This window comes from Cryptomeria japonica, chromosome 6 (genome assembly GCF_030272615.1).
Source record: "Cryptomeria japonica chromosome 6, Sugi_1.0, whole genome shotgun sequence".
NCBI classification, from domain to species: domain Eukaryota; kingdom Viridiplantae; phylum Streptophyta; class Pinopsida; order Cupressales; family Cupressaceae; genus Cryptomeria; species Cryptomeria japonica.
Window position 1 is genome coordinate 213,334,269 of NC_081410.1, and position 24,883 is coordinate 213,359,151.

A 24,883-nucleotide genomic window follows, 5' to 3' on the forward strand; every position below is an offset into this window, starting at 1 on the left:
GAAAGGAAATGAAGTTTCCTGAAATCTCAAAGACTCCTGTCACTTCCTTCGGGATAGGACAGCAATATCAAGCTCAAAGACTTGACTATTGGAAGTCCTATCTACCCTTTGCTATACTAAATTTTACAACGAATAAAAGACAACAGCTCAAAGACTGGAATAATTTATTCTTTCAACACAAAGACAAGAATTAATGCAAGCTCAAAGACTTGCTGCTATTTCTTATCAAACAATAATTTTTCCTCAAGAATAGACGCAAGCTCAAAGACTTGCTGCTCCTTCTAGAGATTTTCCTATTTTAATTAATCTTCTCTACTTGTAGCTCAAAGACTTCAAATCAGATTAGACTAAGCTCCTTTAGAAACACTTTGCATGGAAGAAATAAAAAGATTCAAACTCAAACATGTAGCTCAAAGACTCAACACTTGAGTAATCCTTCTTTATTATTCGTCAAAATTTTCAATTCACATACATAAGCTCAAAGACTTCTTGCTGTAAATTTGGCAGAGTTTTTGCTTGCTTTCCAAAAGATGATATTACAATAGAGCCCTCAAGTATTTATAGAAGAGGAGCCTTGAGAAAAAGGTGGGAGGATCCTAACTAACTAGAGGGATTCTCTCAACCACCAAGACTCATTCAATAACTAACTGAGACTTCATTAACTAACTAAGAGTTACTCCAACTAACTAAGACTTATTCCAACTACAGTCCTAATCGGACACAACTTGTAGTTGCCTTACATGTAATTACAAAAGTGCAAGTAATGTGTAACTTGCATTTTACAAAAAATATTTTTACATGTAACTTGTCAAAGCTAAATTACAACTAAAGATTACAAAAGAGGGAAAATTCAACTAAGTATTGAAAAACACTTAAGTTGCATTTTGTGAAGACACAAATCCTTGAAATTTCCGGATGCTTGCTTGTAGTTCCTCGGGATTCGGTTCATGGGTGTTCTTGGCAACAACCATAGTCTTCACAATAGTGTCGTGACAGCGGAGGAGCGCAAAATTGTTTTTATCCAGGATAGACTGGATTTCATGCAGAAAGGCTTGGTGTTTCATCAATGCTTGAATCGAAGCTGCCGAGAATTGTTCGCTCCTCCATTCATTATGAATCCTCATTTGTAAATCAGCAAGAACTTCTTCTTTTGGAATCAGCTCTCCATCCTGACTTACTATGTTGCAAGAGGCCCTTTCACAATGTGAGACAATATCTTGGTAAACTTCGCCCCGGAATCTCCTTGCATCACTGATCTCCTCAATGAGGGATTTAAGAACAAGGGTCTTGTTTTCCAGGAGTTCTTCAAATTCCAAGTACATGATCCTGGAAGAGATGATGGCATGCTCCTGCAAAATACTTAGCTGTTGTTGGGGCATGGCACGCCAGATTGTTAGACTTTTCTCAACACTTTCAAAATTCTTTTTGAAAGTGTTAGAAGTTTGATCTAGTTTCTCCTCAATGAGGGATTTAAGAACAAGGGTCTTGTTTTCCAGGAGTTCTTCAAATTTCAAGTACATGATCCTGGAAGAGATGATGGCATGCTCCTACAAAATACTCAGCTGTTGTTGGGGCATGGTACGCTAGATTGTCAGACTTTTCTCAACACTTTCCAGATTCTTTTTGAAAGTGTTAGAAGTCTGATCCAGTTTCTCCTCAATGGTCTCCAACTTAGACATTATTTGAAAAATGTCTTTCATTACCTGTACACATTGATCATGAAGTTGATCAACCCAGGAATCCAGTGCTTGTACTTTCTAAGCAGCCCTTTCCACTCCACGAATTGATTCTTGGGAACAGAAGAACCTATGGAGTTACTCCCTTCAGCAACAGGTTTTGTAATTTTATGAATGGCTGCCATAAGCTATCGGTTTTCCTCTTCTAGCTTGTCTTTCTTCGCTAGAAGCTCATCACACCTTTGCACCAGTGAAGCAACAAAAAACTGAGCATCATGTTTAATGACCTCATGCGTTTGCTTGCCCAACTCTATCCTTGTAACTTTATAATCAGCAGCTGACATTTCATCAAGTGGCTTATCTGCAATAGGTTCCACAATTTCAGCTACTTTCATCTTGTTACTATCAACAGTTACTTTGGAGATAGTCTTGGCCTTCTTAGCAACTTTAGATCTGGACTTTTTTAGTTGCTGATAGTCAAAGGCATCAGGTGAGATTTCTTGCTTCTTCCTTTTCGGGGTGAAAGAACTAAGCCATGGAGGCAAAGTCATCAACTCTCTTCCAGTAGTAGCCGTAGGCAAAGGAGAAGTAGTTTCTATTTGTATCACTGTGGTCATCCTGGGAGGAATATCTGTTTGGATAGCGACTACGGTTTGCTTAGTTACCAATGGGTATGAAGATTGCCTCATGAATTCTTCAAAACCAGAAGTGGAAGTATCAATTTCTGATAACTGAATGCAAGTAGGAATATCTTCAGGAACTTTCAACACACATTCTTGGTGATGATCAGGAGATGGCTTGTATGCTGAAATGGGAATTGCATTCTGAGGAGACTTATCCACAAGCAAATCAGGAGGAGAAAGAGGCGTCTCAATGGAAATTGGAGGAACAACCTCATGAGGCGAGTCTGAAACTGGAGACTTAGGAGCATCATCAGATTGCTCCCCTCTTCTGGATTATCCAAATCAATTACCTGTACATGGAATCGTGATTTTTCCTTCCCATGAATAGTCGTTTCCTCAGGAGGAAGCACTACTGCACAACTGACTCGTAACTTGATCCTTGTGCCCGAAGATGAAGCACCCTCCTTGTTGTCAATCTGAATCTCAGATTTCCATCCAAGAGGCCCCGTAGAATCATCTTCTTTACCAACCTTGATTGTTATAAGTCTAACAGCATTACGTTTCAGCCATGCATTAGTGTTGGCCAAGATAGGCTGAAATCTGTCAAGGATGGAGATGCACTCCTTGTGTGACCATTGGATCAAAGGAAGTGGAGCTTCCTCAACCCTCCGTGAAGTGTATTCAGGATCAAGTATATGCCCGTCATCAATCATCCCTTGTGGGATATCCGCCAAGTTCAAATCAACAATTTGCTCAACACTGAGTCTGCAGTAATCCATCTTCAGAACTTCAGCTTCTGTGTGGAGATCTACCCAAATGTCTTCAATGCGATGAACATGCACAAAAGATTTCTTGATCTTCTCTTTCATACCCCTATAATCAAAATCAGCTCTAGGTTTGAACCTTTTGAGCTTGATTTCCTGCAATTCAGTTTCCATGGCCTTAGCCTTCACAGATGTGACAAGGGAGTATCGGCCAATTTTCAATGGGTTTGTGGTAGAGATCCCCATGCCAACCTTTTGTCTAGCAGACTGAAAAGTGTGAACAGCCATGATCTGTCTTCCCAACTCCATAAGAATTATCTTATCGGTTGGGTATCTCGGAAGCATGTATGGCTGACCATCATAGCATCCTATCCTCATATAGGTGAAGGTGGGAAATTGTAGAAACAAACACCCATACTCAGACACCTTGACCCATGCCTCATCTGATACTCTTTTGTTCCTGAGATTTCTGTCAAACTGACACATGAAATATTCGAAGAATGCATCTTGGACCCTTCTGAAATGCAGTTTGCTGGGTCTCAATGGCATCTGGTCATAATATTCCCAAATTGGTATAAGCGAGCGATCACCCTTGGTAGAAAGACCTTGAAAGTGTCTAAGTGATGCTGCTAAATACACCAAATAAGAATTCATGAAGAAGGTCATGGTGGTAGGAACTGCTGCAAGTTGTTCGCACAAGGCATCGCTGATGACTTCCCCCCATGAAATGTGATGTGACTGCCGTATGAACATAATGAACTGATACATCCATGGCTCAAAGACATTGGAATGCTCAAGGCCCATCATCCTGCTGAGAAGAGTGATGGTGTCTCCTATCTCCCATTTGAAATCGCAGCGGTACAACTTTGCCCACCTTGAGAAGGAAGGTCATGGGTCTTGGATCCACCTATTGATGTGCTGCTTGCAATCTTTTTCCCTCTTCACGTAATATTCCGCTGCACTTTCTTTGGTGATTTCCATATAAACAGGTGCAGGAGGTATTCTTAAGACCTTCTCGATTGTATCTGCATCGAGACGAATTATAGCTTCACCATCATCATTTTTGATGACTCTTGATTCCTTGTCAAAATGATGGGCGCATGCAAGAACAAACTCAGGTTCTAGGGCAGCCACTGGGAAGGAAGATGCATGATGGATATGGCTGTCCAATAGCCGCTGCAAGTTATTATCCTGTGGATCTTCTACCCTGTTGACGAATTCTGGCATATCAACATGCCCTATCTCCGTGTCTCTGATGCGATCCAAAGGAGAAGAAACCTGGGAAGGTGCAACCTCATTCTGATATTTGTCATATTTGTATTTCATTTTCTTTGGAGTTGGAGATACTGGCAAATCTGTCATTGATTGTGAATCTGGAATACTATGATGAAGACTTAAAAGGGTTAAGGCAACATCATAGTCAGCTGCAAATATCATTCTTCTTTCTCCAAATGGGTAAAACTTTGATTCTCGAACTTCACGATTTTGTGAGAGGAAGAGGGGAAATATGTAGAAATGGGAAAATCTTGACTTTGACCAATTTCGGATCTTGGGAGAATTTTCGCAAGTATACAAGTTGGAAAGGACATACATGCAATCGGGGTTTTAAAACCTGAATACAAGTACACTTGTAAATTCGAAAATGGAGAAATGGACGAAAAATGAGATTTTGACTTGCGGGAAATGACGGAAATGGAAAGTACGGATATGGGGAACATGAATGGATAGAAATGGGAAAATTCGGGAAAGTCATTTTCATGAAAATGGGAAGAATTCTTCAACATGTAATCCGGTTTTCAAAACCCGAATTTGCAAGGGAGGGGTATTTCACACTTTTTAACTTGGAATTTTAACAAAAAATGGTTAAATTCCTTAACCGTAGGGGAAGAACAAGAATTTCCAGTGAACTTGTAATTGAGATTAAAAATCCCGAATACAAGTAAAGAGGGAATTTTTGGGAAGAACAATGCAATTTGAAAATTGCATACCAAGGGGAGATATCCTCTCACAAAAACCGATTTTTGGGGGAAGAACAACACATATTTACAAAAATGCAACTAAGAAAGAAAACTAAGAAAGCAAGAAAATAATAAAATAAAGGAGAGAAAGGAAAGAAGCCATACCTTTCTTGAAAATGCAAATGCTTCTCCAAAAACGCAATAATCTTTGGAAAGGAGGAGGAAAACCGGTAAATAGAAGCATTACGAACCCTTATCACGTTTTTGCAAAGATGCCCCAAATTGATAAATGTAGCAGCAATCCCGAATTTGGAGGATTGAAACGCCAATAAGGGAGCACAACCAAGAGGATTGGAACAAAACGCCTAAGGAGGAGGAGAAGAAATGATGACAAATGTTTGCAAAACGTAGCCAAAGGAGTCACGTGGAGAAAAATGTGGCCATCATTTGCATCTTCAATGCCATCATTAAATAGCTAAAAAATCTTCTCAAACTCCACGCATAGGTAAGAGAGGGCAAAACGTTTTAGGAGAATGCAGCTTCATTAAGTTCTAATCCCTCAAAATGTGGCATTAAAGAAAAACGTGTTTGCTGATCTAGGGCGAAAAACCAGTCAATGCAACCTCCATTTGGCGTGAAAGATGTCCATGAATGCATGAGAATAGGATGCAAGCCAAAATGCCTTCTCCAACAATTTCTCCACAAAAATTGCCTTGAAATGGTCAAAAACCGTTTTTCCTTGCATTTTGGGTTTCTTGGAAAAAAAAACAAGTTCGATTTTGCATAAGGGAATGCAAATCGGGTTTTTGGGAGAGAATGACAAGTTTTAATTTCACTTTTTCCACTTACAAGGCAAAATCGGGTTTTTTGGAGCAAACTACAAGTTTTATTTTTACTTTTTCACTTGCCAAGCCAAAATCGGGTTTTTTTGGACAAATGACAAGTTTAAAATTGTCAAAAATGCACTTGCAAGGCAAAATCGGGTTTTTTGGAGAGGAATACAAGTTTTGTTTACTTGTAAAAGGGAAATAAAATCCCTACAACAAGTTAGAAATACTTGCACATATGTAATGGGGATTTAAAATCCCTATTACATGTAAAAACCATTAAAGTAGGGGTTTTTAGACCAAACTGCAAGTTTACTTGTAATTGGGCGAAAAAATCTCTATTTTAACTAAACATGACCAAAAAATAATTAAAAATAACAAAAGAAGGAAGGAAAATTTAAAACAAATTGCAAGTAACATCTTTTAATAAAAATGCACATGTAATAAGCTAAAAATTCCCCTACAACAACCAAAACAATGAATATCATTAAAACTTGCAGTTTGAAGAAAATTCTCCCCCTGCAGTCGGGGTTTTAAAACCCGAAATTGAAGGAAAGACATAGCAAACGAACCCAGAATTTGACGAAATTCGAAATGTATTTCGAGAATGGATTGAGGATTAAGCCAGTCTATGGATTAGTCAAAATTTTGCATCGGGAAGCGTGCCATAGAGTAAAAGTTTTCATTTTTTCACAAAAATTTCATGTAGTGGTCCTTCATTTTTGGAAAGAAAAATGAGGACAACAAAAATATTGAATATTCAAATAAAATAAATATTAATTACCAAAATAGTAGTTAATAATTAAAATAAAAAGGAGATGAAATTTCAAAATAAAATATCAAGAAAAAAGAAAACACTGAAGGAAAATATTGGAGGAAAAGAGATCATTCTATCATCAGCCAAATATGATCAGTTTTTCACCATTCCATTTGAGCATTAGGTCCTGCAGGTTGCTGATTTGCTCTTTAAGAAGGTCTTTAAGCTGCATTGGCTTGTTCTAGTAGGACGACTGATTCCTTAGCTTGTTCTAGTAGGAGCTCTTTCATTTGACAGGTATTGAATTGACTCCTAGTACTAGCTACCATTCATAAATAGATGAGCAAATGGAATTTGTTAACAAGTGGATTAAGGATACTTGAGAAACTATGTAGTAGAGTAGTAGACAACTTGGCTTAAGTGGCTTTACATGGGTGAGTACTACTACAACACCACAGATCACTAGTCAAAAAGTATGACATCTTTCAGAGCTTTGCAAGGTTATGGACTTGGTGGTTGTTGATATTAGAGTGCTAGGGGCCCAAGACTTGGTTGTACAAAGCCAAGACATATTGAATGTCTTGAAAGGAAACCTCTTGTATGCTCAAATCCAGCAGAAATTGTATGCGAACTAGCACCATACAGAGAGGAGTTTTGTGATAGGTGATATGGTTTTCCTTCAGCCATATAGGCAGTCTCCTATCAAGAAGAGTGGAGTTGAGAAGCTTAAGCCCCGTTTCTATGGGCCGTATAGGATCACCCGAAGGATTGGTGAGTTGTGTATGAGTTGGAGTTACCAGAGCATAGTAGGATACACAACGCATTCCACGTATCATGCCTTAAGAGTGCATTAGGACAACATGTGAGTCCTACTGAGTTGCTTCCCTTGGACGATGAAGGCAAATTGATATTGGTACCTGATACTATTTTGGATGTCAGTGAGAAGAGGTTAAGGAATAGGACTATTTGGTATGATGCAACTTATCCATATTCCCCGTAGGCTGAAGGGAGGATTTGTAGGGGAATAACATGATAATTTATTATGTGTTCGAAAAGTGCCTAAGGTGTAATGTTAAAAAGGACACAATTTATTATTTTTACTTTGGGCAAAAGGCAGATAAAAAGCTTAAAGTGAAAATATTGAATATTTAAATAAAATAAATATGAATTTATCAAAAATATAATTAATAATTAGAAATAAAAAGGGGATGAATACTCAAAATAAAATAAAAAGTAACTTTTAATTACTTTTTACTTTTAGGGATGTTAGAAGAAAAGAGGAAAATATTGGAGGGAAAGGGGATCATTCTATCATTGGCCAAATTTCAGAAACCCTTATGTAGAGCTTTGGTTCAGTATTTCCTGTGAGGATGGAAAGCCCCTCAAATCTTTGAGAATCAGAGAACGGAAACCCTTCGATTTTGTGAGTTGGCTTCATTTAGGAGTCAAATTTGGGCTTACAGGTATTTCAGTTCAAAATTAATAAAAATAATATTTTCATTCATTTTCTACAATGAAGGTGATTGCAGGATAAGTTAGAGATTCAGCCTATAGTATTGCTCAAATGGGAATTGTCTATGCAGCCATATAAATAGCAGCTGATCAGACAGTTTTCTGCATTTATTAAACTAATAAGAAAATTAGAGCACAATTGTATTCTGATTTTTAATTTATTTAATAAATTCAAAAAACTGTCTTGTCAGCTGCTATTTATATGGCTGCATAGCACCAGTGTCCCACGGAGATGTGTTCCCACCAAGAAAACCTGCCTCCTATAGGGGGACGTTTCTGAGACATGGGGATTTGGGGAAATGTCCTCCACAACACCACCACTTCCGCCACTAGGTTGCTTGTTATATGTTACATGCTGTTACAAACTGATTGCAACCTTTAACTTCATGAAAACTAGTTGGTCTTTCATGGGACACTCGCAGAGATGTTATATTGCAGATTTTGCCTTGAAGATTTCAACTCACCTCTATTTTTTATATCAGCACCAGCCCCCCAACACCACTCCGCCGCCATCCCCCCGCCGTCCCCTTGCCATCCCCAAATTTAGGCCCTTGATCCCCCCGTCACCCAGTTAGGAAACTCGGAACATTGGTTTCCACTCAAATGATTGTCGTACAGTTGTGAAGCATTCTAAGGTGGCCAACCAAAAATAAATAAATAAATGTATCAGCTGTCCCATTGCATCGCTGGTCACCAAGTTTGTCAAAGTGTATACAATAGGGGCGTATAAGTCTAAAGCGGAAGTGAATTTTTAAAAAATCAGAAGCTCATCCATTATAAAAAAATTTTGAAAGTTGATTTTTGTGCTCAGCGCACTAATGCAAGGTGCTGTTAGCTTAAGGGAGGGGTCATGGGACCCAAGGTATACCAATCGCCTCTTTAATAGGTCAAAACAAGAGACATGCACACCAGCAAGGCAAGCAAATCACCGAACTTGAAATGTGACATGGAAATTAGTGCAGGTCAGAAGGTTAAAAGAGGGATTGGGAATATTAAATTTCAATTGTGTTTTTTCTATGAGCCCACTATCCTCATGACTGCCATGCCACATTGAATGATGGAAATTACAAATTATCGAAGAATTGTAAGGCGGGGGGCCCCAAGGTAGGTGCCTAGACTGACCCATGAATGCTAGCCACTAGCTAAGGAGTATTGAAGAAAAGTTTCCATTTTTCTTTGTGTTTTGAGGACATCCTACTCACCAATGAAGTCCAATGCAGCACTAAGGAGTTGAAAATAGTTAGTGTAGCCAAATTGATAATCAGAAGTTTATTTCTGGTTTTTACATCAGCTCCACTCAAAGGTGTGTGGTCATCAAAGGAACAGCTACAACTTGAATTTTGCAGATCATATCCAGGTTCCTTATTTTTTTATTAACTAAACATTATTTGCAATCAAATAATTCTTCATGGTTATTGCTGATTATTATATTGTGCTTATTTTTTGAAAAAAATGATAATAGACATCAGCAAAAATTGGTTTATTCTCGATTTATTATTGGAAAACAAAACAAATTAAAACAAAAATTTGAGCAAGATTGTTGGAAAATTTGAGAAGGTATATTTCATAACCTCCCAACAAAATATAGTACTTCCTAGGTTTACCTAAGCCTGTTTTTCTCCATTATTTTTTTTACTACTAAATTCACAAAATAATTCTAAAAAATACAATAAGATGAGTAGGCATGATGTCTATCCATATGGATGGACCATGGTTGTACCAGTTTGATTTGGCCTCTTGGGGTTATACAAGACATCAACTTTATCACCAATCTGTTATCCCATTCACTTACTAAAGCATGCGGAACAATATAATAGAGAACTTAACATCTTTTGAATGTCTTGGGATACTTCGTTTTCTTGAACACCACTATTTTATTGTGAATTTCTCTAGTTACATGATCCCCAAAATCATATGAAGTACTTTTGAGTGGATTCCAGTTATCAAAGAGAAACACCAATGATGATGCAAGATACTTTTTTCTAGCATCCTTTTTTGTAACTTGGCTGAAAGCTTGGAAGGCATCTTGGAAATAAGACATGCATTTGGTTGCATCCAATGGCTCATTTTCATTGGGGATAATTTTCTTTTCAAGTGCCTCATTGTCAATAGGCAGCATATAGTGGGGCAATTTGACTCATAGGGCTTTTATCCTTGTACATGAGGACTAAATTTCTCAACTTTAATTCAACTCTAGCCTTAGGGGCCAAACCAAACACCACTTGAATATATTCTCTGTTCAATGTGAAAGTAAGTTTTCCATTCACATGGCCCATCTTCCAGGTTTTCTCATTGTAGCATTTACATGCCCATTCTATAATCTTTGTGGTAGGGAAGCAATTCAAAACAACTACTTTTGCCATATTTAATCTCTAGGCATTGCAGTTTGGAATCAACTTATGCCCCTTCTCAGACAACTTATCAACCAATTTTTTCCTAGACAACTTAGTGATTGGGGCTCTAATGTCACCTATTGCATCCTCAAAATGGTTTGTGGATGCTTCCCTGTTTCCGTTCTTGTAAAAGATATTTCATCATTTAGGAGCTATTAAAGGTAAAGTGCGGATGCTAATTGCACAACTGAGAACTGGGTCACACCACCTTAGATGCGAGACCGGTAGGTGGAAGATACTCAAAGAAGCATGGGAGGAAAGAACTTGCATATTCTGCAATAAAACAAAATGGCACTTCATCATGGAGTGCCCGGCTTATGAGGACATCCGCACTCAGTATGAACATGGAATGAGGGTTGACAACATGCATTAGTTATTTGAAGAAGATAGAATTAATCAGACTGCTAGCCTCCTAGTCAAAATCAATAGTAGAAGATTGGACATCGAAAGGAATCTGAAGATTAATTAAGGATGCTATCTTCGGTCCCATTGAGTGATTAGTCTCATGGAACAACAATTGGTTGAACAAGTGGAACATCGATTTGCATGAGTGTCCTAACACCAACTGTGAAATAAAAAGTTAATGTTATTGAAAATTTTCGTATTACCATGTGGACAAATCAGGTTGGGCGGAAAAAAGCATACTACATCAAAGAGTTTAATCCAACAAAGGACCACAGTGAAAAACCATATTTAGGGGCTATTAAAGGTAAAGCGTGGATGCTAATTGCACAACTGAGAACCGGGTCACACCACCTTAGATGCGAGACCGGTAGGTGGAAGATACCCAAAGAAGCATGGGAGGAAAGAACTTGCATATTCTGCAATAAAGGGGTTGTAGAAACAAAATGGCACTTCATCATGGAGTACACGGCTTATGAGGACATCCTCACTCAGTATGAAAATGGATTGAGGGTTGACAACATGCATTAGTTATTTGAAGAAGATAGAATTAATCAGATTGCCAGCCTCCTAGTCAAAATCAATAGTAGAAGACTGGACATCGAAAGGAATTTGAAGATTAATTAAGGATGCTATCTTCAGTCCCATAGACTGATCAGTCTCGTGGACGTCATTAAAATCTTTCATTCATTCATTCATCTCTTCCATATCTTCCTCTACCTCCTTGATAACCATTAGTTCTATCATCACGGCTTTCAACTATTGGTTTCTTTCGCATTTGGTATTTATTATTGCCTTGCAGCCCATGAAATAGGTTTAGTCGTGTCTTGGTTTAAATCTCTTTTAAGGGCCATTTATATAATTCTGTTGGTTGAAAATTTTGTACACTTGGGGGAAATATACAAAATTGTGGTTTCAACCACAGCACACGAGTAAAAACTCTCCTAATTAAGGGAAGGCTCCCCCTATCTAACTAAAACTGAAATAAAAACAGGATGGGACAGCAGTCTTCCTTCTTTCTTCAAGAAAGACAATATCCTTTTTTCTTCACAGAAAAGGATAGCGATTGAAAATAAACAGCAGTAACTACTTTCAAGTGAAATGAGAGAAAGGAAATGAAGTTTCCTGAAAGCGCAAAGACTTCCGTCACTTCCTTCGGGACGGGACAGCAATATCAAGCTCAAAGACTTGACTATTGGAAGTCCTATCTACCCTTTGCTAGACTAAATTTTTACAATGGATAAAAGATAACAGCTCAAAGACTGGAATAATTTATTCTTTTAACACAAAGACAAGAACTAATACAAGCTCAAAGACTTGCTGCTATTTCTTATCAAACAGTAATTTTCCTCAAGAATAGACGCAAGCTCAAAGACTTGCTGCTCCTTCTAGAGATTTTCCTATTTTAATTAATCTTCTCTACTTGCAGCTCAAAGACTTCAAATCAGATTGGACTAAGCTCCTTTAGAAACGCTTTGCATAGAAGAAATAAAAAGATTCAAACTCAAACATGTAGTTCAAAGACTCAAAACTTGAGTAATCCTTCTTTCTTATTCTTCAAAACCTTCAATTCACATACATAAGCTCAAAGACTTCTTGCTGTAAATTTGGCAGAGTTTTTGCTTGCTTTCAAAAAGATAAAAATTACAAAGGACCCTCTCTTCTATTTATAGGAGAGGAGCCTTCAGAAAAAGATGGGAGGATCCTAACTAACTTGAGAAATTCCCTCAACCACCAAGACCTATTCAACAGCTAATTATGACTTCATTAACTAACTAAGACTTATTCCAACTACAGTCCTAATTGGACACAACTTGTAGTTGCCTTACAAGTAATTACAAAAATGCAAGTGATGACAACTTGCCGAAAGGGAAACTACAATTCTGAAATTACAATTATTTAAAAATTTACAAGTGTTAAAAACACTTAAGTTGCAACTCTTGAAGATACGAATAAATCGAACTTCTGAATAACTTTCTGCAATTCATCAGGATCTGGTTCATGAGTGTTCATAGCCACCACCCTAGTTTTTACGATGACATCATGGCATTGGCATAGCGTGGAATTCCCTTTTTCCAATGCTGACTGGATTTCCTGCAACTTAGTTTGATACTTGATCAATATTTGAATGGAAGCGACTGAGAATTGATCACTTCTCCATTCATCATGAATCTTGAGTTGCAGGTCTGCAAGAACTTCTTCCTCGGGCAGCAGCTCATCATTCTGATTGAAAATGTCGCAGGATGCCTTTTTCCAATGGGAGGTTACATCTTGAAAGACTGCTTCACGCAACTTTAAGGTTTCATCAATTTCTTCAATGAGTGATTTGAGAACAAGAGATTTGTTCTCCAGGAGTTCCTCATATTCAATGTACATGACTCTGGAAGGAATCACATCATGCACTTGAAGAACGCTCAACTGATATTGAGGCATCTTTCGCCAAGAAACTAAATTTCCCTCAACCTTCTCCAAATTTAGCTTGAAAGCAGTCAAGATTTGATTCAACTTATCTTCAATGATCTCCAATTTAACCATCATTTCAAATACCTGTCTTATGACTTGTGAGCATAAGTCATGCAGTTGATCAACCCAGGTGTCTAAGGCTTGAACCTTTTGGGCGGCTCTCTCGATACCTTGGATTGGTTCACTGACCCTGGAAGAAATAGGTACTTGGCCTTCTCCACTTGAAGGTTGAGTAATACTTTGGATAGCTGCCATGAGTCTTTGATTCTCTACTTCTAGCTGATCTTTCTTGGTCAACACCTCATCATATCGTTGCACCAATGTAGCCACTGTCTGTTGAGCATCGTGCTTGACAACCTCATGAGTCTGTTTACCCAGTTGAACTTTGGTGATCCGATAATCAGCTGCTTGCATTTCTTCAACTGGTTTATCTGATATTGGTTCAGCAATCTCTGCCACTCTCATCCGGTTCTCATCAACGATCACCCTTGAAACTATTTTTGCCTTCTTCACAGCTTTAGGTTTTGATTGTTTCAAATGTTGATAGTCGAAGGGATCAGGTGAGATCACTTGCTTCTTCCTCTTTGCAGTGAAGGAACTGAGCCATGGAGGTAAAGCCATTAACTCTGATTGTGGGATGGAGGGAGAAGCAGTTTCTGTTTGAATAACAGTGGTGACCTTGGGAGAAGTGTTCGTCTGGATAGCCACCATAGTTTGCTGAGTGACGACAGGATATGATGAAGATGTTATGAACTCATCAAAACAGGTCATAGAAGTATCAATATCAGACACAGGTACATATGAAGGATCTTCCGAAAAGATATTCAATAAACTTTCCTGAGGATGGCCTTGAGATGGTTCTGCTGCTGAAAGCGGGAGGACTTTCTGTGGAGATTCCGAAACTGAAGGGGCAGATTGAGAGCTCACATCTATCACAGGAGGAAACATGGGTACCTCAATAGGAAATGAAGAAAGAGAATTATGTGGAGACTCTGTAGAAAGTGACTGAGGAGCATTATCAGATTGAGTTTCCTCTTCTGAAGCTTCAGGATCAATCACATGAATTTTCAATTGTGGCTTCTCCTTGCCTTGAACTGTTATTTCCTGAGGAGGAAGCACCATCGCACGGCTGACCCGCAATTTAATCCTCGTACTAGAAGAGGATGCACCTTCTTTGTTGTCTAGTTGAATTTCAGACTTCCGCCCAAGAGGACCTGTAGAATCATCTTCTTTCCCCACCTTAATCTTAATGAGCTTGACACCATTATTCTTAAGCCAGATATTGGTATTGGCAAGAACTGACTGAAATCTATCCAAGATAGAAGTGCTTTCCTTGTGGGACCAGTGGATAGAAGGAAGCGGGGCCTCATCAACATTCTGATTGACAAACTCAGGATCAAGAACGTTACCATCATCAATCATACCTTGTGGCATGTTTGCGAGGTTTAGATCCACAATCTGTTCTGCAGTGAGTCGGCAGTAATCCATCTTGCGAATCTCCTTTTCGGTACGAAGATCAGCCCAAATATCTTCTATCCGGTGTACATGGATGAAGGTCTTCTTGATCTTCTCTTTCATGCCTCGGTAATCGAAATCAGCTCTAGGTTTGAATCTTTTGAGTCTGATTTCTTGCAACTCAGTTTCCATAGCCTTGGCCTTGATTGAAGTCATTAGAGAATATTGCCCAATCTTCAATGGGTTGTTGGAAGAAATACCCATGCCAACCTTGTGCTTAACTGACTGGTGTGTATGTACAGCCATGATCTGCCTTCCCAATTCCATGAGGATAATCTTATCTGTTGGGTACCGTGGGAGCATGTAAGGCTGCCCGCCATAACATCCAACTCTCATGTAGGTAAAAGTTGGAAATTGGAGAAACAAACAACCATATTCTTTCACCTTTTCCCATTCTTCATCTGAGACTCTTTTGTCCTTCAGGTTCTTGTCAAATTGACACAAATAATGACCAAAGAAAGCGTCCTGAAACCTTCTGAAATGAGACCTACTTGATCTTAGAGGCAACTGATCATAGTATTCCCAAACTGGTACAAGCATGTGGTCACCCTTGGTGGAAAGACCTGGGAAATGTCTAAGTGACGCAGCAATATACACGAGATATGAATTCATGTAGAAGGTGAAGGTAGTAGGGACGACTGCAAGTTGCTCACACAAAGCATCACTGATGATTTCACCCCAACAGATGTGCTGAGACTGCCTTACTAACATAATAAATTGGTACATCCAAGGTTCAAAAACATTGGAATGTTCCAATCCCATCATACGGCTAAGAAGAGTAATAGTATCACCGATCTCATTCTTGAAATCAGATCGATATAACTTTGCCCATCTGGTAAGCGCAGTGCGAGGTTCATGAATCCATTTGTTGATATGACGCTTACAGTCTTTCTCCTTTTTGGCAAAGTATTCAGCTGCACTTTGCTTGGAGATCTCTATATAAATGGTTTCGGAAGGTATTTTAAAAACCCTCTCTATAGCTTCTGCATCCAAGCGAATGATCACTTCCCCATCATCATTTCTAATGACTCGTGACTCTTTGTCAAAATGATGAGCACATGCTAGAATAAATTCTGGTTCTAGGGCAGCAACTGGAAAGGATGCGGCATGATGGATATGGCTGTCCAGCAACCGTTGCATATCCCCCTCCTTCGGATCTTCAATCCTTTGTATGAATTCGGACATGTCAACATGCCCTATCTCAGTATCCTTGATATGATCAAGGGAGGAGGAGATCTGTGACTGCGGAACTTCATTCTGGTATTTATCATACCTGTATTTCATCTTTTTTGGAGTGGGAGATGATGATACATCTGTCATCTGGGCAGAACCGGGAATGCTGCAATGTAAATCCATGAGTATCAAGGCAACATCAAAGTCAGTATCTTTAGACATTTTCACTCCTCCAAATGAGAAAGTTCAACTTTCGTATTTTGGCTTTGTGAGAGGAGATATAAGGGGTGGAAAAATAAGCTTTTGACTTATTTCGGGTTTTGAAAAATGTTTCGCAAGTACACAAGAGGGAAGTACAAACGTGCAATCGGATTTTAAATTCCGAATGCAATTATACTTGCGAAACACGAAGCATGATTAAATGGAAGGAGAATGAATTTGCAGTTTGAAAATTGGGAAGAACGCATTTGCAATGGGTTTTTAAATCCAAATGCAAACTTATTTTCAAACTGAAAATCGAAGGAATGGACGGAAAAAGGTATTTAGGCATGCGAGAAATGACGAAGATGATAAGTATGGATGAGGGAATTGGAAGCGGATAAGTAAAAATGAATTTCGGGAAGATCACTTGGAACTTTGTCGTGCCAAAATGGGAAGGACTTTCGACTTGCAATCCGGATTTCAAAACCCGAAATTGGGAAGAACTTGATTTTTCCGTCATTGAAACTTGATTTTTGGACCAAGAAGGTTAAGTCTTTGTCCAAAAAGGAAAGAACACATCTTGATTTAGAACTTTTCACACTTGCAAATTTCTTTGCAAATTGGGAAGAACATATTTGGAAGAACACATCTTTCTTGTTTTGAAACTTGATTTTTGGACTAAAGAAGGTTAAGTCTTTGTCCAAAGAGGGAAGAACACATATTTTCCTTTTACTTGCAATCGGGTTTTTAAAACCCGAATGCAAGTAAAGAAGGAGAATTTTCAATGGGGAAGAACAACTTTTTCTTTACAAATTTCTTTGTAAAATGGGGAATTTCCTCTCATAAACCCAATACGAACATGAACAAAAACCAAAACTTAAACAAGGAAATTGCAAGGAAAGAAACAAAAGAGAAATATAAAAATAAAAATTACCTTGCAAAGATGAGGAGAGATCCAAGCTTGTGGAGTCAACCAAACATAGAAGATGAAACCCTTTAAATAGAAATTAAACAAAGGAAGAAACTTAGCCACGCATGGTGACCAAAGAAAAACCGATTCGCTATAAAAACGCCATGAAAAATGCCAAGGAAGTAATTCAAAAATGATTCGATTCATCATTACATACAAGAGAAAGCAAAAATGATTTAGAATTGAAAGCATACCTTGAACGAAAAAGGTGCGAAACTTGCAAAAAACGTGACTGGTTTTTAGGGCGTTTTTTGCAAATCGATTCCCCAAAATGCGCACAAAACGGTTTGAATGCAGCTTGAAATCCAACGCATTAATGATTAAATCAAAAACGCCTTAGGTAAGAGCAGATTCGAACCTCCAAACCATGGCAAATGGCACAAATGCATGATTCAGAAAAAAAAACGTTGAAGAAGACAAATGGCGAAAATCAGTTTGATAGATGCGTAGAACAAGGGTTTGAATTCTTCAAAGTTGCAGCAAATCCGCCTTTGGAAGGAATCCCTATCTTTCTTCCAAAAAATTCGAACCCAAATCAATTTGCAAAGGCATGGGAGAAATTTCGGGTTTTAGAAATGGAAATACAAGTTTTAAAAATGTTCATATTTTTGCCTCTAAGGCAAATTTCGGGTTTTAGAAAAGGAAATACAAGTAAAATTACTTGTAATAGGGAAATAGAATTCCCTTTACAAGTGATTTTACTTAAAACATGTAAAGGGATTTTAAAATCCCATTTACAAGTTCTATTTAAAAATAAAAAATAACTTTAAGTCATAAAAACATGTAAAGGGGTTTTAAAAACCCATTTACAAGTTTTACAAAACACTTTTAAGTCATTCTACTAGTAAAGGGGGTTTTAAAACCCTTTTTACCAGTTTCCAAAAACTTGCAATTGGAGAAAAATTCCCCTACAAGACCAAAAGCTTCAAGGGGGTTTTGAAAAACAAATTACCAGTTACTGGTAATTATCGAAAAATTCCCCTACATTGAACCAAAAACATAGCAAACGGACTCGAAACGCGACGAAATTCGAAACGTAGCTTGGGGATGGATCAACAATCGATCCAGTCCAAGGATGGGACGAATTTCTACCTCGATAAGCGTGCCATAGAGTAAATTTTTTCATTTTTTAATAAAAATTTCCTTGTGATAGTCCAATTTTTGAAATAAAAAATTGAGGACAACAAATTCAAAGAGAATAAAGGGTCTCCATGTTTTCTGCAAAAGTGTTTGAATCAAACATATGCTAATTTTCTACCTAATTACAACAGAGCATCTAAAAAGACATAACTAAACCCCTCCTCTAGAGCAACAAAATAATCTAATTATCTCAATCAAATCTTACAAATTCTTAGGGCAGTTTGTTCACTCAATTCCTTCAAAATAATACTATTGCAAAGGAGAGTTTTTGAATTTACTCAGGAAACTTTAAAAAATTGCAGGCATACAAATTGATTGAAAAAATAAATGGCTTCACTAGGGCATGGTCTCTCATTGTATGCAAAGTTGAAAAAAATAATGGCTTTGCTTAAGTTCCAAAGCTTAGAACATCATGTAAAATCCACATTAATCATCCCTGTTGTGACCATTTCACACATCGCCCCATCAAAATGGGGACCCCCCTTTTTTTTAGGTCTTGCCTTCTCTTAGCTCAGTTTCTCTATGCTCTTCCAATGAGTGGAGTGAAGTAAGTCATCAAGCATGTTGCAAGAATGATTCGTAGATGAAGGACTTGAGGATTCAACAAATAGAGCAAAGTCGGGTGAAAGGACTAAGTCAAGAGTCTTTCCTAAGGATATGTACTTGCTCCCTCACTGGAGCAAAATTTGCCTAAGTACCTTGACCCCGTACCTCACTCAAGGTTGAGAGCGAACTTTTCACAAGCTCATGTACCTCACTCAAGCTTGATAGCAAATTTTATAAGATCATCTACCTAGCTCAAGAATCCAAGCGAATTTCCTCCATAGGTTCTCTTAAAGGTCAAATTGGTGATGCTTTCATGTGGAAAGATTGGGAAATTTAAGGCTAAAATCAACAAAGTGAAAGAAGATTGAAAGAATCAAATCAAAGATCAACACAAGGACATGTACCTTACTTCAGGTTTGGAGCGAATTTTTTTGCCTAAGGACATGTACCTCACACAAACTCTAGAGCAAACTTTTTGACCAAGTGATGTACCTTGCACAAGGCTTAGAGCGAATTTTTTGACCAAGTGATGTACCTTGCACAAGGCTTAGAGCGAACTTTTTGACCAAGTGATGTACCTTGCACAAGGCTTAGAGCGAACTTTTTCACGAGTCACGTACCTTACCCAAGCCTTAGAGCCAAATTTTCACCAAGGACATGTACCTTCCAAAGGGTCTAGAGCGAATTCTTCACCAAGTGATGTACCTTACCAAGGGTTGAGAGTGAACTTTCTCAATAAGTTCATGTACCTTGCTTGCCTTTTATAGCGAACTTTCTCAATAAATTCGTGTACCTTGCCCAAGCCTTAGAGCAAATTTTACCAAAGCATGTACCTTACTCAAGGTTGAGGGTGAGTTTATTTGAAATTTTGTATCTTGTTCCCTATTCTAAGCGAATTCCCCAAAGTCAAGTGTTTTGGCGCCAAAATTTATTCAAATTTCGAATTATAAGGGGAATGAAGAATTTGTACCAAGGCGGCCTTATTGAGGAAGATAATTTATTATTTTGTTTTTATCAAACCAAGTCGGCCTAATACCCCAAGAGACATGACTTTACCCTAAAGCACATATAAAAGAGAGGTCAAATCAATCATTTTAACATCAATTCAAAATATTTTTCCTCTCCATCAGCAGCAGGTCAGCGAATTACTCCAGCAGGACAAAGAATTTCATCAGCATATTGGCAAATTTCATTCAGCATAAAGGTGAATTTCATTCTTGGAGATGCAAGTCTGATGTTTTGAGAAGGCGAATTCATCATTTGAGCATCAAGGAGAAGCGAATTTGCCCAGTTAGGAGACCTATCAACCAGCAAATTCATCATTAGACAGCCCAGATTTGCCCTAGGACATTAAATTACCTTCTACACAGTGAATTCTTTGATTGCATTTAGAAGGAAACCATCAAAAAAATTAGAGGTAAGAAATGAATTCAAGATTTAAATCAGGTCTGATTAAAAGCAGAGATCCTTAATTCATTCAAGTTAGGATGCATATACAGAAGCAGATCAGTCTTATTGAACATTTGAATAGAATCATTAAAGTGTAGGACTGGTTTAAATCAACATTTTATTCTTATCCCTAAAAGTTTTACAAATTTGAACTTAATAATTTTCATAACCTTGCCAAGACCTTAACTTGAACATCTCATAGGTGAATGATGGCAGCACCCAAGGCAAGTACATCTACCTCCTGACAAGATCACATCAAAGAAGATCAAAGGAACGATGACTTGGAGACCAAAATCACATCCCATTGGAGAGGCATTGGAGATACGAACCTTGGAAACTTCAATGTGAAGAAGTTTTGTGAGGCACCATATATTGGCAAACCATCACCTATAGCCGAGAGGATAATAGAAAGCGGCATCATCAAGGCACCTGGCTTCCCTCTTGCAGTTAGATGTCATGAACTAATGATTGAGTGTGCCAAACACTATGATTCACACTCAAGGACAATAGTGGCCAAGGATGGAACCGTTCTTGCTTACCTATTAGAGACGGCTATCAGTGAAGCTTTCCACCGACCAGAACAAAGAGACATGATTTATAGAAGCTTAGAAGGAGCTAAATCAATCTATGAAGACAATCTGGATGCATGCTTAGTAGTCATCAATAGAGATTGGTTATTAAAGAGTAGACCTCGCCTAAAGAAGATACCTAATGGGCCACATCAAATTGACTTTCAAGAAGAATTTAGGGATTTGATCACCATGCTTAGCCGAGTTACAGGTGCCCCTCAAGCTTTTTGTTTTGATAAATGGATGTTCTTCTTCATACAAGTGATCATCCAAGGAAAAGGAACAATTAATTGGGCAAGGATCATTAGTAACAGCCTAGATGTTCAACTAAGAAGGTTAGTTCTTACTAAGTCATTCCACATGAGCTCATATGTCATATATTCCCTACAAAGGAATTATGAATATGCAGGACTACCACATAGAGGCATAGTTGGAAGAAGGCCTCGAGAGTTTGTGATTTCTATGAACAATTGCATCATCCACCTAAGTAGCACTATAGAACAGTCAACGACACTTTCACCATGCATATCACTAGGACGCTACAAGGTGGAATCCATCAAAGATTGTCTCCGGAGGAACAAGAACTTGTCAAGCAATATGGTGCATGGTTCATTCAATTTCCCAAATTTACATACATAAGGATTCAAGGATGTCCTTCTCCTCCTTATATGTTGCCACGTTATCCAACAGACAGGATAGTACTACTTGAGGTGGCAAGGCAATTGTTAGCATGTACCAAAACACTAAGGTACAAACATGGAAGTGTCATCACTAATTCCATTTCACTTGGAAATTCTATAGAAGTATGTCCTTCCCTTCAAGCAGCTGAAAGTGCCGAGAAGGAGTTATCTCTCTACTCATTCACACCATTTGCTTCTAGAGATAACTTTGATCCCTATGGTAATATAGAGGGAATGGCCGGAAGAAAGCACAAACATGTATTTCAAGTAGAGGACTTTTGGATGAACGCTCAAGATGACATGGAGATATAGAAGAAGATGCACTCCCGACTACCTCTTGATCTCATTAGGAAATGCAAAGTCTATAGAGTAGCTGATCAAGCACAAGATAGTGGTAGATATCTCCAACCTACATATGAGATGGAAGATAAAGGAGTAAAGATTGATTGGAATGAAAAGGAAGTCACAGAGTTGAGGGAATTGATGAATCAAGTCTTAAGTTGCACACGCAGATGGGTAGATATCCAACATCAGAAATTGAAGGAGCAAAATGTAACAATGACATTCAATTTGGAGACAAGGACAAAAGAAGAAGAAAGGACAAGTGTAAGTGAGAGCACTTCTCATTCTAAAGGATCAAAAAGGAAGAATGGACATGGAAAGAAAGAGCCATCCAAGAAGAAGCAAAAGACAAATTCTGATCAGCCTCCTAGTGCGTCTTCTAGGCATGAGAAAGAGATGGATCAAGACAAGGATCAAAGAATAGATGAAAAAATGGTCCATGAGGTGGATGAGTCCATGGAGTCTACATTACAGAATGACAGGAGTGATAGGCGAGATAAAGGAAAGAGGCCACAAGAATTATCGAATCCGGCCCTTCACATCCAAAGTTGTGATAATGAGGAACAAGGAGATAATAATGAAGCAACTTCCCCTCCCAAAAATGAGCCATTGCCCAAAGAAGTACAAGTAAGAGAAGGAAGATCTTCTATCCTTGATTGGCTCAAAGAAAGACTTGCCAAGGAAGTAATAGCAAGAAAAACAAGCATTGGATTTGGAGAGTCTTTTAAATGGACCTCAAGAAGTCATTGAAAAGAAGAAAGCTTCAAAGATGTCTAAAGTAATAAGAGATGATACAAGCTCTAGGAAGATACAGATTGCCACTCCAGCAGTAGACAAGTATGAGGATGAGATTACAGCAGATTACAATCAGTAAGAGGCTAGTGGTATGGTTATGAGCTTCACAATAAATCATACACCACATTCCATCATTCAATCTAATTCTAACATTTAAACTATCTTCCATAACAGGCACAGTTATGCAGTTGACATGTATCTTTGTGGTAGTTTGGAGGATGAGTTTTTAACCAGCTCAGCTGGTCTACAGATTTATAGAAACTGGTAAACTGGTCAATCAACGAAAACAAATGAAACATTTAGGCAAAAAGTGTCTCATTTAGCAGGTGAACAACTATACATCTCAACAAAGACATGATTCTTAGCAAGTTTTTCAACTCCTTTATAGACTTCTATAACCAGGTGGCCACTAAAGGCTTACCAATAATTAAAAAAAAGGGGATAATAACAAAGGCATCCATAGGTCAAGAGGCAGGCTTTATGAATGAGACTCAAAGCCACAATAAAATATCTCAGATAACTGATCAACATAGAGTACAAAGGAAAAGTGAATAAAATACAAAATGAATCTAGAAACAAGGAACGATGTCATTCATCCATACGAATTCAAGAACATGCTATTGTAATTATCACATATTTCTAATACAAATTTCCCTAAATTATATTTGTAAACTGAAATAAAAATATGGTAGTAAGACAATAGGATGTCGAATTCTCTATCATTCATATGATACACATTATGCAATTCCTAAGGTGGATCAAAGAAAACAATTGTGGAGGGAGTATTTGTTCATCTTCTACTGTTTCATGTTCTTGACACACTATTGGTGGTTGGACCCACATGCAGGCATTCACACTATATTTTGGCATTTTCACCAAATCCAATGTTAAGTGATGTGGACTTCTGTTACAAGACAGTTTTGTTTGATTTTGAGTCATGACATGGACCACAAGACTGAAGCTGCCACCTGGACTAAAAAAATGAACAATTTCCCAAACTTAATCAAGTCTATGCAAATACTATGTATGCATTGGTCAGCATAGCTAACCTTGATATGTATCAAAAATAATTTTTAGCTGTTACAGTATGCTTACATTATGAAAACTATACTTATATGTCCATGATGGGAAAAAACATCGAAGAAACTTCTTTATCATCTCCGAAATGATCAACATATTTTGAAGGTAAAAACTCAAATTTTACCATTTTTTCTTTTAATTTTTAAAAAAAATTCCCAAACAATTCCACAAAGAATCAATTTTGTCACTTAATTACTTTCTTTCTTACAATTTCTTGTTATATCCTTATTTTTTGTTGTTATTTAACCATGCTAGTGTGTATTGAGCCATGTCTATATTGATTTCCAAATGGGAATGTTACTTGTTCTCAAGTTCTTTTCTTTTTTGTGATCATTTTCAAATATAATGATTTGAGTTAATTCATAGTGCAACATTGTGATCATGGAATCGTGTATTACAATGGCAATGGTTTTTATAAGCTACATATGATAAATTATCTGTGCAGGTGGTGGTGCAAAGATTGCCAGAATTCAAGCAGTTTGATTGGGCTTAAAGACAGTCTTTTTCATCTATTAGCATGGAAGAGCATCTCTTGGACTTAATGCTCTTCACAAGTGAAATGTAAAAGCAATCTCCAAAGCTATCACATGCGGCCATTACTACTATGCGTTGCAATTGGCATTTAAGTATTCACGAGGATGTTTATTCCATATAAATAAATCACCCAGTGTAAAATTCATATTTAACTAGAAATTAATTTTATTAGTCATAACAATTGGCATTTTAGTATTCAGAAAACTTATTCTATATGAATAGATTACTTATGGTATATTCATATTAACATAATATTAATTTAATAAATCATTTACATAGATTTGGAATTAATTGTCCATAAACATTTTTATTACAATTCTATAATGAAAGCAGTCCTTGTGAAAATTTGAGTGATGGGTGTTTCATGTTTATATGTTCTTCCAAACAAGGATCTTATGTAGAAAATGGAATACTAATTTTATTTGAATTTGAAAGAACTATATTTCACTAAACGAGACATTACTCATGAAGTTTAACTCTCCACAAAAAAGCAAATTTATTTGGTAAAAAACTG

At 37.7% G+C, this 24,883-nt stretch overlaps 1 protein-coding gene across 1 annotated transcript in view; it reads left to right on the top strand.

The window, feature by feature from the left end:
- Positions 1–24,660, top strand: part of LOC131037999 (photosynthetic NDH subunit of subcomplex B 3, chloroplastic) — a 99,732-nt gene extending 75,072 nt beyond the window's left edge. Inside the window, exon 6 of the mRNA XM_059207309.1 lies at positions 24,281–24,660. Coding sequence (XP_059063292.1) covers positions 24,281–24,328 — 48 coding nt within the window. The 3' untranslated portion in view covers positions 24,329–24,660. The remainder of the gene's footprint in view (positions 1–24,280) is intronic.
- Positions 24,661–24,883: the final 223 nt, after the last annotated feature.